This window comes from Hyperoodon ampullatus (assembly GCF_949752795.1).
Source record: "Hyperoodon ampullatus genome assembly, chromosome: 16".
Taxonomy (NCBI): domain Eukaryota; kingdom Metazoa; phylum Chordata; class Mammalia; order Artiodactyla; family Ziphiidae; genus Hyperoodon; species Hyperoodon ampullatus.
In genome coordinates, this window is record NC_136929.1 from 64393947 (window position 1) to 64414431 (window position 20485).

The 20485-nt window shown below is 40.9% G+C and overlaps 1 protein-coding gene across 1 annotated transcript in view; it reads left to right on the forward strand.

Moving 5' to 3' along the window:
- LHFPL6 (LHFPL tetraspan subfamily member 6) overlaps positions 1-15422 on the forward strand; it is a gene marked incomplete at its 3' end in the record, with an annotated part of 193649 nt that extends 178227 nt beyond the window's left edge. Inside the window, exon 4 of the mRNA XM_079721688.1 lies at positions 15304-15422. Within this exon, the coding sequence (XP_079577814.1) occupies positions 15304-15422 (119 nt within the window). The remainder of the gene's footprint in view (positions 1-15303) is intronic.
- Between the last annotated feature and the right edge of the window lie 5063 nt (positions 15423-20485).

Sequence of the window (20485 nt, forward strand, 5' to 3'; positions counted from 1 at the left end):
AGGAAAGGGTCACTGGTAAGCATTATTGATTAATAATCCATCAAAAGTGGTTTTAGAATAAAACCAAAAATGTAACAAAGTAATCAAAGGGCTGATGTGACTTTTCACCTGATTTTTAACCTGGTAGAATGTCGACAAAAACTAATTAATATAGAGAATTCGTAGAGTAAAACTCATTTATCAGAGCTTTTCAGAAATTTCTGTACAAATGAGTTATTCCAGATAAATGAATTTTCCTCTTAAAGGAAAGTCATGGACTGGATTTGAATCTCAGTTTTACTCTCCGAGACCTGTTTGATTCTGGGCAAGTTATTTGAGCTCTCAGAACTTCAGTTCTTCAGTCTCTAAAAGAAGATAACAGTACGTGCTTCACCTGCCTGTTAAAAGGATTGAAGGCGGTAGTGGAAGATGCTTTTGCACATGAAGACGTACAAATAAATATCAGTTCCTCCTTGCTGCCTTAAACACCAACACGTTTCCTGTTTTAATCATGTTGAAAAAGTTTGAGGATGTATCATATACTTTTCCATTGCTTTAGCCAGAATATATAAAAGATAAACAAGACTTAAAAAAAAAAATCATTAGCGGCTGTGCTGTCATACGGAGTCATCCCCAAGAGCCATGGACATTTGTTGAGTGATTTGCCCTTTTACTAAATAACCAAGACTGAAAAAAACTTTGAGTTCTTTCTGCTTTTTTTTTTTTTTTTTTTTTTTTTCCAGTACGCGGGCCTCTCACTGCTGTGGCCTCTCCCGTTGCGGAGCACAGGCTCCGGATGCGCAGGCTCAGTGGCCATGGCTCACGGGCCCAGCCGCTCCACGGCATGTGGGATCCTCCGGGACTGGGGCACGAACCCGCGTCCCGTGCATCGGCAGGCGGACTCTCAACCACCGCGCCACCAGGGAAGCCCAACACTGTGCCTCTTTGAAGCACTGATTTTTGTATGTTCTGGACAGGGTTTTTTTTCAACCTCTTGATTTGGGGGGTCATGCTTTGGATAGCTGCTACATGATATCTTAGTATGTAAGCTGCTTGGGTTAGCAACTAGGTGTTTTGATGACACTGGTAATTGAGTTCAATGTTACAGTAACCCTTGTTCTATGGATGAGTTTTAACTTGAGGTCTCCAGACCATTCAAGAAACCCAAAGTCCATCCATCAACAGGCTTCAGGGAATTTGTTACCCCACTGAAAACTGTGCAAAGTTTATATGCTTGCACATATGTGCTTTTTTCTGGAAAGAGTATTCATAGTTTTTATTTATTATTCAAGTGGATTCCTGGCACATGAAGACTCAGAGCCTGTGGTAAGCAGCATTTGGAAGTCTGACATTGGAAAGCTTTGAAACCTGAATTCTAGACCTAGTCTCCCAACAATCCTCAAATCTCCCCAGGAAGCTGGAAAGCCATTGGGTTCCTTTGACTTGATTTCATTATCTACCAAAGTGTTTGTCAGAGAGAGGTTATAGGGAGAAACATATCTACTTGCAATAGGCATTATTGCAAATAAATACTCCCATACACCAATTCTAATTTGAAATCATATCTGTGAAAATGAGCATTCAACCTTCCTAAGGAATGGAATACGCTTCCACTTAGAATCCTAACCAGGTTCTTTAGTGGGCAATCCTCCACCATGCCTGGGGAGCACGTTGTTCTGAACTGTCTTTTCAAAGATGTTTCTATAGTGAGCAGCCTTGGAAGACAATGACTCCTGCTGGAGCAGCGGACAGGTTTTATTTATTGTTTCCTATAATAATGTCTCCCTCTGGGGCGAAGTGTGGGTGGATTTGCTTGCAGCCTGTTATAAAAAAAATTGGGGATCCGTACGCTTAGGATTCCTTAACGGTGACACAAACTTACTGAGTTTACTGCGTCAGCCCCTGTGGGATGGATTCTTCACCAGATGTGAAGCTCATGCTGGTTGCTGTGCTGAGGGTAATAATCCAGTCCTCCATCTCCGATTCAGAAGTCTCCTAGCTTTTGCCAGCATCCATGAAAGTGGGGCAGGCTAACTTGTTAGCTTACAAGTAGAATAAAATCTCAGATTCTTCAAAGTTCTTAAGACCACTGTTACGATGCCTGTCATTCATTTAAAAATACTTTAGAATAGACAGACTGAGATGTGTGTGTGAGTTATAGGAAGTCACAGCTCAGGTTCAGGATCCAGAGTGGAAACTCAAGGCTACTATTACCCATATCTCGACCAACACCAGAAGGCTCACGATTATTATAGCCATGGTCAGAAATGGATTTTAATAATGGAATTGGTGTTTTATTATTAAAACTGATGTTTTAATGGTGGAATTAGATTTTAATGGTGGAATTGGTGTTTTACTTATTAGCATGATAAATGTTAAAAATGGACTGTCATTGGTGAAATTAAAGATATTCAAGATTATGGATTGGCTTAAAGAGCTAGAGATACTCCCTGTACTTACAGGAAAGGACTTAAACAGCCATCCAGGCATATAGCCATTACTGTAAGTCTGAAAGATATTTAAAATATTTAACAACCAGTATGTCATGGGCTCTGACTAATCCAAACCAAAACAAATGCTGGAGCAGGCTCCCAAGGGACCCTGCTCAGCCAAGCACTAGCTTTTTTACTCCTGGGACATAGGATTCCCTAGGGTTCTCAGAGGAGTGAGGGACCAGTGGGGCATGTGGAGAACTTGGGGCAGTGGCTGTTTATGCACCAGTACAGCAATACATATTTTAGTATTTTTAACAATGAGGACAGCATTCCAGCTGTGTGCATTCTGTCCTGAAGAATGGCAGTCAAGGCTTGATCATCCCTAATAAGGACTCCGTTTCTAGTCTTTGGTTCAGAGGATTTGGGGTTATTTGTTGCCAGAAGGAACAGAATTCTTCCCGGGACCTTGCTTCATTTGCCTCCAGTGTGTCTTTCATGCAAGATGGTAGCCCCATCACTTAAAACGATAGGGAGCTAGGATGTGACTAGCTCTCAGAGCAGGTTGCTGAGCTGATTCGTGCCTGCTGTTTGACAAGTGTTTGTTTAACAAGTGTCAGTATGTGTAGCAGGATGTGGTCTGAGACTTGCTTTCCTTATAACTTGGAAATGGGGCTGTTGGAGAGTAGCTACGCCTTACCATCCCTCTTGCTTTTTCAGTGGGTGTTGTAATATCCCAGAGTCTCAAGGTTGTGCTTGACCAAACTGGATTACGTCCATTCCCAAGAGCTACCTTACAAGCAAGGAGCGATCATCAAGGGAACCTTCTGGAACGAGGGCAGCTACCCAAGATCAAAGCAGCCCTTGCGGCCACACATTTCCATCTCACTGGATACAGAGACTATATTCAGAGGCTGCTTGGTGGCCGATGAAAGTGTGACAGGTGCAAACGGGAGGGTAGATAAAATGCCATCCGGCTGGGAACCGGCACCTCTTCACGTGGGATTGTTGGAAGACTGGCAGCAGGCACAGGCCACACTGGGAAGCAGCAATTAGAGACAGCCTGGGTCCTTTCACACTCTCTTTGGGGCCATCCGTCAGTCAAAGGAGCTGCATTTCAGGTAGTTTCAGCCTTTATAAATGGCAGCTATAGAAAGAAACCAAAGGATAATCTTTATCGCCAGGCACTGAATAAGGCACCGCTGGTTATCTCAGCCACCTCCACATGGAGTTGGGATTCTGTGTCAGTTCACAGCATGAACACAAAGGCCAGTGGTACACATTCTGTGTATGGAGCCAATGTGTGTGCCTTATCATCTGAACAGCGGCATTATCTCTAGGGAAACTTTGAGGGTGGATCCGGTGCTAAGAGGCAAGAACTAATAAAGAACCGCGCCAGCAGAGACTCAGCCGGCCAGACTGGACAAAGCGTAAACCATCTTTATGGGTAAATCGTGCAAATGTATAGTAGCAAAACTATCCACCGGGCCATGGAACAGAGGTCCATTTGAGTGGTGTGATCATAAGAATTCAGGTGCTCACTCACCCTGCTTTTCTGAACTTAAACTGAAATTTAATCACTTTTCTGAAGGCACCAGGGTATTTTTATTTCTCTTACTATTCCTCTGTTTTGTGGGAATGCTGTGTAGGCAAGGCATCTCTGCCACCATTTTCGTGGTTATGTGATTCTGACAGGGGTTTCAAGATAAGAGGATGCAGGGCCCTGATTTAGTGTAGAGTTTAGGAGGAAGGACGCTGGATGGATCTGACATGAAAGAAACCAATGAGCAAGTTTGGTGTGTGCACAAGGGAAGCCCCTGGGAGCCCAGGTGTGAGTGGAAGTGAAAAAGCATCGGTTCCCAGGCAGCCGCACCCAGCAAAGTCACCTGGAGTTCTAGTTCTCAGAGCCTCCAGTTTCTCTGATGGACCCATCTCAGCTCTGTTCTCTATCCCACATAACACTGCTCCTTTTCTGTGAAATTGTGATAAAATATATATAGCACAGCATCTACTATTTTAATCATTTTAAAGTATACAATTCAGTGGCATTAAGTACATTCACAATGTTGTGCAACCATCAGCACTATCTGTTACCAGAGCTTTTTCATCATCCCAAATAGCATCTATACCCATTAAATAATAGCTCTCCATTATCTCCTACCTCCAGCCCCTGGTAACCACTCTGCTGCTTTCTGTCTCTCTGAATTTGCCTCTTCTAGGTACCTCATGTAAGTAGAATCATACAATATTTGTCCTTTTGTGTCTGGCTTCTTGCACTTAGCATAATATCTTCTCTTCTTTTTTTTTTTTTTTTTTTTTTTTTTTTTTTTTTTGCGGTACGCAGGCCTCTCACTGTTGTGGCCTCTCCCGTTGCGGAGCACAGGCTCCGGACACGCAGGCTCAGCGGCCATGGCTCACGGGCCCAGCCGCTCCACGGCATGTGGGATCCTCCCGGACCGGGGCACGAACCCATGCCCCCTGCATCGGCAGGCGGACTCTCAACCACTACACCACCAGGGAAGCCCCACATAATGTCTTCAAGGTTCATCCGTCTTGTAGCATTCACCCCTTTTTAAGGCTAAATAACATTCCATTGCGGATGGACCATGTTTTGTTTATCCATTCATCTAACCCTGCTCATTTGTATCTAGAGCTGTTTTCACACTAGTGATTTACTTAAATGGACATGGAGTCCATGTGTCTAATTGTACTGGTTTGCTGTTAAAAGAGGTTGTTGCTTTACTTTTTTTCCCCTCACAACTTTGTAATTATTGCTTTAGCTACGTGAAATTAACTTTAAATGTGCAAGCAGGTAATTGTGTAGTGCAGAGACTTATTACCCAAATAGGACTAGATTTTTGGTTAAGAATAACCCAGCAGCAGCACCCTGCTTTAGATTGGGAACTGAGAAATATTCCATTATAAACAAAGAGAAAGACTCTCCTACTGAAGAGAACACATTCAAAAGATCTGGGAAAGTCACTTTAGCCTCCCGGGCCACAGGGTCCTCATCAGTGAAATACAGATGACCTAGATCGAGAATCCACAAACTATGAGACAAATCTGTTCTGCCTGTTTTTAAATAAAGTTTTATTGGAACACATTTATGCTCATGTGTTTACTCTGTGTCTATGACTGCTTTTGACCTAAAATATTTACTCTCTGGCCCTTTTGAGAAAAAGGTTGCCAACCCTTGATCTAGATGATCCTTTTCCAGTATCCCTTTGACTCTAAAATCTGTGATGATGTACTAGGTGGCAGAAGGAGTGAAGAAAGAATAAAGTCAAAAGGACACAGAGGGTTTCCCTGGTGGTGCAGTGGTTGGGAGCCCGCCTGCCGATGCAGGGGACACGGGTTCAAGCCCTGGTCCCGGAGGATCCCACATGCCGCGGAGCAACTAAGCCCGTGTGCCACAACTACTGAGTCTGCGCTCTAGAGCCCGCGAGCCACAACTACTGAAGCCCGCACACCCTAGAGCCCGTGCTCCACAACAGGCGAAGCCACCGTGATGAGAAGCCCACGCACCGCAACGAAGAGTAGCCCTCACTCGCCGCAACTAGAAAAAGCCTGCATTCAGCAACGAAGACCCAACGCAGACAAAAATAAATAAATAAAATAATAAATAAATTAAAAAAAAAAAAAGGACACAGAAATGGAGGTTGAGGCGCTGGCTCTTGACGAGGCTTGAATGTAAAAATGCCTCTGTCCTGTTCAGGTTTAATCCCTTTACTGTAGTCCTGAGTCCTCCCGCCTTCCTGTCTTGCCTCAAGCACCCACGGCTGGAGCTGCCTGGGGACGACTTTGATCGCACATAAAAATCTCTATGGTCTTCCTCTTCTGGAGCACATGCTTAGCTTGTGTGAAATCCTTCTATATATCAGTTGGAAAACCCTTTTCCTTCGGTAGGAAGGAAAGAATGTATAACCCCTCCATCTTCCCAGGCCCAAGGAATTTTGTGGAGGAAAATCGGTCCTCTGTGCTCACGTGCTGCTCTGGTCTCCCCCAGGGAACATCCTGGGGAAGACAGAGCCCCGTGCTCAGTTTCCTGGGTGTCCTGCACACATATCCCTCCCCGTTGCCGTTTCACAGCATTTCATGATCCATGCTAAAATGTCCTCCTTATTTAGGTGGATTAAATCCACAGGCTGTTTGTTTCATGGGCTGTCATGTTTTAATGACACAACAAAAATTGTCATTATGCAGATTTCTCATGTTGCATGCCATATTTTACCAACGTATTGAGTTCTTGCTCTCTGTACTTACAAGTATAAAATTCTCCCACTGGTTTTATTTTTATTTATTTATTTATTTATTTATTTTTGGCCATGCAACACAGCTGGCAGGATCTTAGTTCCCCGACCAGGGATTGAAAATCCCAATCTCCCAATTCATCCCACCACCACCACCCCCCATCAGTTTCCCTCCTTGGTGTCCATACGTTTGTTCTCTACATCTGTGTCTCTATTTCTGCCCTGCAGACCGGTTCATCTGTACCATTTTTCTAGGTTCCACATATATGCATTAATATACGATATTTGTTTTTCTCTTTCTGACTTACTTCACTCAAAATATATCTTATTTCTTTGTGGCATGTAAGTTCTAGCAGAGACAAATAGGGACAGTGTGATACAGATCTTCCTAAAACATATCTGAGCACACGAAAAAGTTTTGGAACTGACTCAAGTTCAAGTTCATGCTTCATCATTTTTTTGAGATACTGGGCCAGTGACTTATCTTGCATGTTAACTCAGTGTCTTCATCTTCAAAATGGGAAGGATGTTGGGAAAGTATAAACAGATTTGCTTCTCTAATTTCTTGAAAGCATCATAGGCAAAAATGGTTAAATGAGATGCCACTTCTAAACTGTTTAGCACCTGGCTCACAGGCTGTCCATGACAGCTATTATATAATTATTAATTTCAGATCTCTGTTCTCAGCACAGGTATAGTATAGTGTCTGATAGCCATTCACACCACAAATATATATCAATTGTCTGCTGTGGTCCAGGCGTCATTGTACTGAGCTTTGGGATACAGGAATGAGACAGGCAGTCACATGGTAGGCTCTGAAAGAGTAATCAAATGAGTGAATGAATACAATCAGTGTCCTCAAAAGATGAACTGATCACTGGAATTTCATTGGTATTTGTAGTAAAGCTGAGTTCTTTGTACCTTTTCTTTTGTCTCTGTTACTAACAGAAGATGCACTAAAAACTAATTTGAGGCACCCTAAAGAATCAGCCACACCTCTCCCACCCATCTTCTCCCTGGGGCCGCCCTGGAATGCAGCCAGAGAACCTTTTCCCATTGATTTTGCAGGTGGCTGTGGTTTGCTGCTTTCTGTCCCATTAACCTCTATTTTATCTGTCAAGAGTGGCATTCCCCGTCGTTGAAAGCAGCAGTTGGCCAACCCAGTGTGCTTGGAGTCCTGTTTGATGGAGCATTACAGAGAGCAAAAGAGAAAGTTTAACAGATGTGCTTCTCTAATTTCCTGAAAGGATCACCGACAAAACTTGCCCTCTAGCAAAATGCTTTCGGTTTGCATTAAAATAACAAGAATTTTTGGCCACGACAGGGGAAGTGAGAGGCCAGGGAAGAATGGTCCCGTATTTCCTGGTTTCCTTTGGTTCCGTTACTACTCATGGACTACAGTAAGGTTTAAAACATATTAACTTAAACATCTGCTCTTTTCTAGTCGCCTAAGGTACTCAGAAAGATTTTTTCTCCTATTACTGTAAAACACAGTGCTAATTTCTTATTATTGAGCGTGTGGGTTTTAACAATGGAAGGAATCGTGCTCAGGAAGAAGAAAAATCTTTCTTCTCCTTTGAAGAAATTCGAGGTACATTTACATTTATAGTTTCATGAAAAAAATTCCCTTTGATATCTAGTTAATTTTGTTAACTGAATTTCTAACAGACGTGTGTAAAATATACAAGGAATGGTTTCAAAATAATGCAACTGATGTGAGTGATACTCAAGAATCGGGCTTACTAGAACATAAGCTTTGTACAACCAAAGACGCTATCTGTCTTGTCCCCTCATTGGTCTCCTGTAACATTGCAACACAAAGAGTAGGTGCTCAAGACTTACCGATGGATGTTGACTATCTCACATGTCTATACACCAGTGTAGATGAACGCTTGAAGAGGAAGTCTTCAGGCTTCCAGCTCTCAAACTCTGGAGGTGGTCACACCCAACCCCATCTCTTGCTTACATGCACAGTGGCATCCATCTCTTATTTGAATGATACTTTCACGAGACCCAAATCTGCTTACGTTTCTCCATTACATTTCCCATCCCCCTGGTGCAAATACACTCTTCCCTGGCCTCCCACATTCAGGCTTGGCTAGCCCTGCTCATCTGCCAGGTCTCAGCTTAAATTTCACTTCTAACTTGAGGCTCTCCTTCACGGACCTCACCGTATAAAAGTCCTTGTGATTTGCTGTCTTAGCATCCTGGATGTTTTTTCTTCAAAGCACATACCACAACTATCATTATATAAATATCTAAGTAATTATTGTTTAATACACCCTTGACTAGACGATGGCTCCTTGATAGCAGGGGCTGTATTTATCTTTTTCCAAAGTAGGTCCCTAGCATCCAGTGATTCCTAGTTAGAGTGGGAAGTTAAGAAATATTTGTTGTGGGAGATTGGGACTGACATGTACACACTACTATATATAAAATAGATAACTAATAATAATCTGCTGTATAGCACAGGGAACTCTACTCAGTACTCTGTAATGGCCTACATGGAAAAAGAATCCTAAAAAAAAAAAAAAAAAAAGAGTAGATATATGTATAACTGATTCACTTCGCTGTACACCTGAAACTAACACAACATTGTAAATCAACTATACTCCAATAAATTTTTTTTAATTTGTTGAATTTATGAAAGAATTGAGGGAGGGAGAAAGGGTGGGAAGAAGGGAATCAAGAATCAGGGGAAGGATGACTTAGTGTTTCTTTAGATTTGCCTAAAGTTTATTGACACATCTTGATCTTACTACACTGATCTTGACCATTTTTTGTTTCTCTGAAGATATGTGTGTGTGTGGTATATGCTTTTGTATATTTTTTTGAAGTTAGATTGATGGGGTGGCCATATTTCTATACAATCCAAAATACCAGAATAAATCCTTATTGATTTAATAATGATTTACTTTATCAATTACTTAGCAAACCAACATCTTCATATCTGAAATAGAGGAATAATTTTCTTTTAAATCACACTGATCATTAGTTGCTCATTTTGGATCTTAGCCAGTTGCTAAATTTAAACCACAAAATGTATAAATCACACACATAAACTAGCACGTGTAATTAGCAGCAAGATTGTGTAACATCCTCAAACATTTTCTATGATAGTACACTTTTTAAGTACCTTTATTTGGTGTCCTACCTTTCCATTTTCATATGATGGACGGTTGGTCTGCTGAGTTGACTACATGTTTTATGACACAAACAAGAAAGGCTCCAGAAACATAACAGTTATTAGAAATGACACATACACACTTACCAAGGCAAGGAGTTGGATTGGCCCCGGGAAGATGGTAGCATAGCGAGGGTTTGCTGAAGGCTCTATCCTGGCTCTGGGTGTTTCAGGGAATGGCAGGGCGTGGGTGGGTAGGTGGGTGGGTTAAGCCTCTAACAACTGAAGAAACTTCACAAACCCTTATCATGTTAAAGAAAAACAAGAAAGACTGTGTTCATTTGCTCTTCTCTGAAATTGGGTTCCCCAGAGCCGAGACCCTGAGATGAGGATTCCTGTCCAAGGGAATCAAGGAAATGAGCCGAGGAGAAACCAGTAGGAAGTGGGAAAGCAAGATAGTGAAAGCATAGACACGAAGCAAGGGTGCAATTTCAGGTGAGGTCCCAGCCTCAGTCTGGACTCTTACGAGCTCTGGAACATTCACGCCACAGCAGAGTTTGTCCCACCTAGAGGCAAGAAAGAGGGCTTTTAGACTCCTGCACCAGCCCGTCATTGGCTACCAGTCCTGCCAGGGGTACTTCAACTTTCTGAGAGTTGGAGCAAAGTGGCCCCCCAACTCACAGGTCCCGTGAAGAGGGTTGCAAGTATAAGCTGTTAGGAGCAAAGTACAATCAGTAGCTGATGGATGAGAGCCCAGAACCAGCAAAGGGATACAAAGGAATTGGGTGGAGCAACTACACCATCTGCTACAGCAACCCTGCCAGTTCAGAGCCCCTGAGATTTAAACTTACGATATTTTATTGACTTTTCTAGAGGAGAGAAAAAGTTACACTGTCTTTCCTGGGTTCTCTGATAGTCAATACTTTAGTGGCTTTTTTTTTTAATCTTTATTTAACACACGTGGCTACTGTTACATACACTATTATTATTATTTTTTTTAAAGAAGATGTTGGGGGTAGGAGTTTATTAATTAATTTATTTATTTTTGCTGTGTTGGGTCTTCATTTCTGTGTGTGGGCTTTCTATAGTTGTGGCAAGCAGGGGTCACTCTTCATCGCGGTGCGTGGGCCTCTCACTATCGCGGCCTCTCTTGTTGCGGAACACAGGCTCCAGACGCACCGGCTCAGTAATTGTGGCTCACGGGCCTAGTTGCTCCGCGGCATGTGGGATCCTCCCAGACCAGGACTCGAATCCGTGTCCCCTGCATTGGCAGGCAGATTCTCAACCACTGCGCCACCAGGGGAGACCACATACACTATTATTAAATAGCCTCACCAACTACTTTTTCTTGAGTGAGTGTCCAATAATTAATAAAGAATTATGTACTCCACTTTTCATGTTAGGTCATGGGAGATCAACACCTTATTATTAATGAACAACTGATTGTGTTCTGTGTTATGAGCCTTATACTGAATGGACTGACCACAGATTTTGCTGACTTTTTGGTTCTAAACCACCTGCCATCTCTTAGCTACCTATTAATTCTCCCTCCTAGATTTGTTTAGTCCAGCTAAAGAATAATTCAAAATGGAGATTATTCCCAAGGCTCACAGCCACATTAGCCTATGGTTATCAGAAAATCTGGTGCATGAAGGAGACTCTGTTACCCTTGAAAAGACTGATTCTATCTGTCAGTATTAATGGAGGTCGTTGTGCCAGTGAGACCCAGCCTGGGGTGGAGATGTGCTCTTTCAGGATCTATTGTCCTTTTAAACTGAACACACTCTGTACAAAGCTTTAAATGCACAGTTGGTTTGGGAACTTCTCTCCAGAAGTTCTGTGTCAAATAAGACTGGAGTTACTCTTAAAATCCCATACTCTATTTTTGAAAGACTAGCTGTCTGCCTACTTTGTTTCCTTTCTTTATCTTTTTCTTTTACCTTGTCTTTCATTCAGCATTTATTTACTGAGTGCCTACTGTGAGCCAGGCACTGTTGTAGGGGTACAGGAGGGAACAAAATATACAAAGGTCTCCCCAAATTGAAACTTTCATTCTAGTGGGATAGACTGAAGTTAAACACACGCACACACAATATTTACAAACCATGGCAAGTGCTACAAAGGCAATAAATTGAGGTGAAGGAATAGAGTGACTTTGATGAGACAAGTTGTGGGGGGGGGCAGGTAGATTCCATCTGAGAAAGCTCCAGCTCTCTAATGATCTGGAAGTAGAATTTTTTGGGTGGAAGGAATAATGAGTGAGAAGCACTGGAGCCAATAACAAGCCTGGTGTGGTCCAGAGAAGACAGCCAGTATGGCCAGAAAGAAGACAAGAGGGAAGGTGGTCATGAGGTCTGAGAAGTATACAGATGCCAGCTCATTCAGGGGCTCACAGGCCTTTGGAAGGAGATTGCATGTTTGAGAAATCATTAAAGGATTTTAAGTAAGAGAGCGATTTAACATGATTGATTGTTGAAAAGATAGCTGCCCTCTTTGCTGTTGATGATACTATAAATAAAAGCAGGGAGACAGGGAAGCAATGACAGCAGGTAAGACTGCCGGGGGTTGCTGTAGGCACTTGAGGAGTGGAGGCACACAGAATAAATTGTGGAGAGAGACGCAAAGGACTCGTCACTTGCTATACAGGTGAGTCCTTGGGCAGGTTACTGAACTTTCCTTGGCCTTAGTGTCCCCATGCGAATGGTGGGGATGATACTCAGGTACATACCACATCGTGTTCTTATGAGGATTAAATGTATTAATATTTACTCCATAAAAGCTCTTCTACAATTCAGAGCAAATAGTAATCAATCTGTGTTTGCTATTTCTTAATTGTTATTATTTATTATTGGATATGGAGAGGGAGAAATCAAAGTTGAAGGCTGAACATATCCTATTGTCTGGTACATAAGTAGTGCCCTAGAGTACTTTTAAGATGTGGAGGCTCTTGGTCTAATTTTGTTGCTATTGACTTATGGTGACTACAAGCCAATGACTCAAGCTTTGCCTCACCTCACCTTCTTATCTGTAAATGGGGCACATGCTAACTACCGCTTCAGTAGACTTCAGTGAAGATAGGAAGTCAAATTGCATGCTATACCTAACAGTCTTTGTAGTTTTCAATAGAGAAGTTATTAATGAACAAGGTAAAAATGACTGACATGTAAAAAAAACATATGGTTTTCAAACCATGGTTTGTATGTTCAATGACTGTGAAATCCAAGCATCTGGTTGTATGTGTTTTAGCTAATGTAGTGGATAAACAAAAACAAAAGAAAAGGGAGAAAATGGTTGTTGTTGGAGCATTGTCCGATTTCTGATTTTCTTAAGACTGACTAAAAAGGGGATTCAATTAGGGCAGAAAAGACAATGTTGAATGAGAGATATAGAGGACTTCCTTACTGTACATGCAAAAAGAATACCTTGAATGTTGTTTTTAAAAAAGGATTAATGAATGCGGAAACCTATTCCACTAATTCAAGTAGGATATTTTGGGTCAGTGAGTTCTTAGTCTTAGAACCTGGCACCCAGATTTGAGTCCTGACTCTGAAAGGCACCTCCATTGCTTCAAAGTTTTGGCAGTTATGGATAAAACTGCTATAAATATCCAGGTGCAGATATTTGTGTGGACACAGGTTTTCAGCTCCTTTAGGTAAACACCAAGGAATGCAACTGCTGGATTGTATGGTAAGAGTATGTTTAGTTTTCTAAGAAACCACCATACTGTCTTCTCAAATGGTTGTAACATTTCACATTCTTACCACCAATGTATGAGAGCTCCTGTTGCTCCACATCCTCGCCAACATTTGGTGGTGTCCGTGTTCCAGATGTTGGCCATTCTAATAGGTATGTAGTGGCATATCATTGTCATTTTAATTTGCAGTTCCCTGATGACATGATGTGGAGTGTCTTTTCATATGCTTATCTGCCATCTGTATAACTTCTTTGGTAAGGTGTCTGTGGTCTGAGGTGTTTGGCCCATTTTTTAATCAGGTTTGTTTTCTTATTGTTGAGTTTTAAGTGTTTGTATATTTTGGATAACAGTCCTTTATCAGATGTGTCTTTTGCACATTTTTCTCTCAGTCTGCAGTTTGTTTTTTCATTCTCTTGACACTGTCACAGAGCAGAAGTTTTTTTTAATTTTAATGAAGTTCAGCTTATCAGTTAGTTCTTTCATGGATTGTATTATATCTAGAGTCATTACCATACCCAAGGTCATCTAGATTTTCTCTTATGTTATCTTCTAGGATTTTCATAGTTCTACAGTTTACATTTCAGCCTGTGCTCCATTTTTAGTTGATTTTTCTGAAGGGTGTAAGGTCTGTGCCCAATTTCCTTTTTTTGCATGTGGATGTCCAGTTGTTCCAGCACCATTTATTGAAAATACTGTCTTTGCTTCACTGTACTGCCTTTGTTCCTTTGTTAAATATCAGTTAACTATATTTATGTGGGTCTGCTTCTGGGCCCTCTATTCTATTGCATTACTCTATTTGTCTATTTTTTCACCAATATCACACTGTCTTGACTACTGGAGATTTATAGTAAGTCCTGAATTCAGGTAGTGTCAGTCCTCTAACTTTGTTCTTCTCCTTCAGTATTGTGTTGGTTATTCTGGGTCTTTTGTTTCTCCATATAAACTTTAGAATAAGTTTGCTGACATCCACAAAATAACTTTCTGGAATTTTGATTAGAATTACATTGAATCTGTAGATCAAATTGGGAGGAACTGACATCTTGACAGTATTGAGCCTTCCTATCCATGAACATAGAATATCTCTTCATTTATTTAGTTCTTTGATTTCATTCATCAGTTTTATAGTTTTCCTCATAAAGACCTTATACTATTTTGTCAGATTTTTACTTATTTCATTTTGCGGGATGCTAATATAAATAGTATTGTGTTTTTAATTTCAAATTCCACTTGTTCATTACTGGTATATAGGAAGCATTTGAATTTTATATATTACCCTTGTATCCTGCAACATTTCTGTTGTCACTTAGTAGTTCCAGGAGTTTTTTGGTAGATTCTTTCACTTTAGCATTATTCTTCAAAGGGATCTCCTCCTTAGAGTGGCCCTTTTGCAGAAACTATATCTATATTTAGGACTTACCTATATTTTGAATTTTTTCTAAGGTACCTCATTATGCATATGAGTTTGGGTGATTTAAATCAGAACTAATACCTTCATCTCTCCTATCCTGATTGCTATTATTCCTCCTTTCCTTCAGCCACGGGAGTGAGCATCGCAGTTGGGGAGAAAAGGTTTCTGTCACTAGCTAGCAGGAGACATAGGCCTTGAGACCCTTCTGAAATGCACCCAACTATTCCAGCTCTCTTCTATCATGGGATAAGTTTCAGCCCTCGTTAGTATTCCATTTGAGTGAGTGTCACATTTCTAATGAGTATTTCAGTTTCACTTTGGTACACCAGGAACACACACCCTGGGAGAAATAACAGAACCTCCTGTAAAATCATCCTGATCTGTGCCTGCTTTCTCTCCTTCTCTTGTGTCCCTAGGTAAGTGTGAAATCGGTTGGGCCTACTACTGCACGGGAGCAGGTGCTGCCACCGCCATGCTGCTATGCACATGGCTGGCTTGCTTCTCAGGCAAGAAACAGAAACAGTACCCATACTGAGATGGAGCCACCAAGAGCAAACAGAGGAGAAGATGGGCTGAAGGGGCTGGGAGGGAGTGAAGCATCCAGCTATTCTCAAAAGGCGGAATAGTGGTTCTAAACCATACAACACTAATGAAATGAAACCCAGTGGAATTAAAAACAGTATACCATGTGGAAGGATTGTGCAAGATTTGTGCAAGAAATGTAGAGCATGGAATGATAGAGAAAAATGGACCAAAGGCTAAAAATATTGCAGGGTGTTGGGTGTTTCTATTCCACAGAGTATCGTTGATGTAGAACACACACATACACAAAACAAATCTATATATGCAGCAAACAACGTGTTTTCTTTTTTAAGGATGATGACTCAGAGAATCAAAAGGGCTAGTAGAAACAGTATTAGGTTGGGAAGCAGGGTAACGCACAGACGTTCCCAGTAAGTCATGGCACTTCTGAAAGCACATGAGCACATACAGATGTAAGCATCCACACACATGCCCATACACAGACATTTAAATTGTTGCACAGTCTGTATGAGAGGTTTAGCAGTGCATTACTCCTCTGTTTTCTTTTTTAATACACATTTAAAACACCATATTATCACTTTATAAAGTATACGTTAAACCTAATAAATGGACCAATAAGCCACTCTATCAGTATTTTGTATACTCTGCATAAACTCTTTATGCCCTCAACGTGTTTTCAGTGTTTATGCAGATCTTTAGAATTAAGCCTTTGTATTTCAATATTATTCAAAAAATATGCAATATTTCTCTGAGTAGCTTCTGCTATGGTATTCTTATGAAGTAAAGGGGTAACTTTCTGTCCATTGTAGGAGAGAATCCAGTTGAAGATGTGAGAGTAATGAGAGACATTTTCCAGTCACTAGATCTTGTTTTCTTTCGTCCATTATTGTACTGTGCTGTACCACATTTATTCCAATATTCATTTTGTAAAAAATAAAAAACGTGCTATTTTGTTTGTATTTGAAAAGCTCTGTGAATAAATTCTCTCTTTGATCAGTAGCTCAACGTGTCATAGAGTGTTAATTCAGTTATGGGGTTTGCTTCTTTAATTTCCTAAATGTAGCCTTTCAACTCCAACAGTCCTGTAAATTTTCCATTTCATTTTTAGGCCTCCTATTCATTCACCCACTAGTCATCCAACCAGGAGTTATTCTCGGCACACAAGGTATTACAGGTAAGACATAATTCCTGCTTTCAACTTAAATTCTTTGCAACCAGAATTCTAACTGCCTGTTCATTGCACTTCAATCATGATCAAATCCTTATGAGAGAAGAATCTCAAGTCTATTTTGGATGAAGTTTGAGAATATGGACGATATTTAGAGGTGGTTGAAGGCAACGAAAACCAGGTTATGGTTCAGTCTCCATGAATGATGACAGAGTGGTCACAAGCTGACAGTGACGTGCTGCTTCTCCACTTTCTACAAGGCGCTGCATTTCTTTGGTGCTTCTGTGCCAGGGACAGTTTCATACCTCTGTTCTTTCAGGGATCTTGGCCATTGAGAAAGATTCTTTCACACTCCTGTTACCAGCATAAAGCCTTGACTAGAGAGAAAGATTTGGACCCTTTCACAACTCCCTAACAGAACCAACTCTTTCAAAAGCAAAGATTGGATAATGGATACATTCTTTTATTAGGCGATGCTGAGTAAGCATCAAATCCTTAAAACTTCCATTTCAGTTAGTTTCTAAATTATATACTTTTCATATTTGGAAATTGAACATTCTGGCTATTTTACACATGTAACTATATTTTCTATTCATTCTATGCACATTTATCATTTAACTTGAATATCTGAATATCACACTTGCTTCTGGCACTTTTAATCATCCAGGGTGAGGATTGATGTAGCCCTGGAAGAACAATACAAGACTCTGGCCAATAACATTCTGGGCTTTCTGAGGCTTTGTTGCTATGGAAAAAGTCACTCTGCTCTCAGATGCTTAATTCATCATGCACTGAATGCCGTTTGATTGTGTCTCATTGTCCACTGAGCAGGGGCTTCTCCATTCTGTGGCTTCCTGCCAGGAGGAGAAGATTGCACTTTGCTTCCTCAATTAGCCCATCATTTTCATGTATTGCTGGTGCTTTTCAAATTTCTTTAACTGTACCTTCCTGTCAGAATAGTGTTATGACTTCTTAGCTCTCATTATCAAGTTGGAGTTCTCAATGGAATTCATGAAGGTCTAATTTCTTGGACAGATTTAATGATAACATTGTCATTTTTATGTAATCCTTAGGGTTTTAGACATTAGTGAACCTCACCAGGATAAAAAGCTGATCACTCTGACAAGATCAAGTCAACTGGCAAACCCTTGGATCTCTATTCTGACTGGTCATATTTTTCTTTGGTTCAAGATGTCCCAGCATTTGATGAGGAGCATCTGATGTATTAAGAATTACACTAGGGCTTCCCTGGTGGCGCCGTGGTTGAAAGTCCGCCTGCCGATGCAGGGGACATGGGTTCGTGCCCCGGTCCGGGAAGATCCCACATGCCGCGGAGCAGCTGGGCCCGTGAGCCATGGCCGCTGAGCCTGCGCATCCGGAGCCTGTGCTCCACAACAGGAGAGGCCACAACAGTGAGAGGCCCGTGTACTGCAAAAAAAAAAAAAAAGAATTATACTAAAAAAAAAAGAATTACATATACAGCTTTTCAAGTGAAAATCAGGATTCATCAAATAATATTAACAATAACAATAATATAAAATCTATGAAAAGTATATATTCACAGGCTGCTTACTGATGTACACATAAGGAACCAAAAAAGCTCCATTCACAACCTCATAAAGCTTTCATTGCTTGTATATGCTTTTGAGGTAAGTGGGGAGTTTTCCTTGTTTTTAGGAAGAGAAGATGATGCATAAAGAAGTTAATTGATGAAATTGAATTGACTCTTCCAATTTTCAACAGATTTGGGTAACAAATAGTTCTTGAGCTTCTGCTACTTGCTAGGCATTCTACTACTATATATAAAGCACTCTATAAAGTACAACCCCTGCTCTCAAGTTGCTCCTAAGCTTGTGGGGGAAAACGAAGAACATCAGTGATTACACGTCCCATTATGTCAATTGACTCTCAAAGATAAGGAGGAAGCTTCTCCCAGGTAAACTGGAATCCTTTACCTTAATTTATTTATTAAAGATAAATTTAAAGGGCATAAGGAAAAGAAAGATGATAAATGATGATTTTCTGCGCTTCAGAGACATCATTAAGAAAACAAAAAGGTAAGCCAAAGACTCGAAAATTACATATCTGGCAAAGAACTTATATTCTGAATAACTCTTTCAAAGAAATAATAAAAAGACAAACAACTCAATTTTTTGAATGGTTAAAATAAGTGGAATATTTTACAAAAGAAGATACACAAATGCCAATAATCACATTGAAAAGGTGCTCAACATCAATAGTCAAGAATATGAGACTCGGAGCCACAGTGAAACACCACTTAACATACGCTAGAATGACTAAAATAAAAAACAAAAAATGACAACAACAAATATTGCCAAGTATGGAGATGTGTGGTTGGAAACATTTAGGCAGTTTTTCTTAAGTTAGCCGTAGGAATTCCTCTCCTAGGTATTCATGCAAAAAAAAAAAGTCCACAAAAAATGGCATTAAAATGTTTGGAGTTCATAATAATCTGACACTGAGAACAACTCCAATGTCCACCAATACATAAAGAAATTATGATATATTTAAACAATGGAATACTACTCGTCAATGAAAAAGAATGAATTTCTAGGATACATGACAACATCGACGAATCTCACAGACATTATGCTGAACAAAATAAGCCAGACACAGAAGCAAAACTAATATATGGTGACAGATATCAGGACAGTGATTTATTTGAGGTGATTAACTGGTGAGGACACAGGGAACTTCCTGAGATGATGGGAATGTTTTGTATATTGATGAGGGTGGTGGTTACATGGATGTATACACTTGCCAGAATCGATCGATACATGCACTTCATTGTATGCTTATTGTATGTTAATTGTACTTTAATAAAAAGAGACAGGGGCTGGGGGAAGTTTCTTGAAGAGTACTGGTGCTGTGGGTTATCTCACAGGGCTGCACTGAGTGTGCACTGGGAGATGGTAGGAGATGAGGCACGAAAAGGGCAAAAAGTGCTTTGTGTGCCATGCTAAGAGGATCAAAATTGATCCTGGAGGCAGTGGAAGGATTTGGCATGGGGGAGATGCAGCATGACTAACTATGTGTTTTAGAAAGATGCCTGGAGCAAGCATGGTGAGTCACTTGAGTGGCAGAGGTGGGGAGAGGAATTGTCACAATGCATTCATCCCACAAACAAAGAGTTGTTGAACACCTACAGTGGTCTAAGTGCCTGGGAAAAGGTGACAAACAAATAGGGTAATGTCATCCAGGCTAGAAGTGTTAGGGCCCCAACCTAGGTAGGCAAAGTTAGTGGAGGTGGAGAGGATGGAGCAGATTAGAAAGGACAGGGGGATAGAATCAGTAGATCCTCGGGATACAGACAGTGGGAAGGATGGGAGGAGAGGTGGTACAGGTCTCTAGCGGGGGCAGCTGGGTGGATGGGAATGCCACACACACAGACGCGATATGAAAGAACATGAAGATAAGAAAGACTTGTGTGTGAGATGCCTGTGAGATATCCAGGTGGAGATGCCTTGTGGGTAGCTGAAAATTAAGGCTTCCGGCTCAGGAGATATTTTGAGTCTGTAGATAATAGATTTGGATAATATCAGTGAGTATTTGGGCATTACTAAGAAATGGATGCAGAAGAAACCTTAGGGAACATCATCATTGAAAGGATAAGAACACTGAAATCAGGATCCCTGTTGAAGGAGCAGTCAGAGGTAGGAGAAAATTCAAAAGAAGATATTGTTACAGATACCCGTGAAAGAGAAGAGAATTTCAAGAGGGAGGGAGGAGTTCTCAGTAGTGTTTATGGCAAACACTTTGGGAGAGCCAAGGCATATTTATTTGACTTAATAATGAGAAGTTTAATAATGACCACAGAAAAGAGCAGTTGTAGTAGAGTGGTGGGGTGGAACTTAAATTGTCAGGTG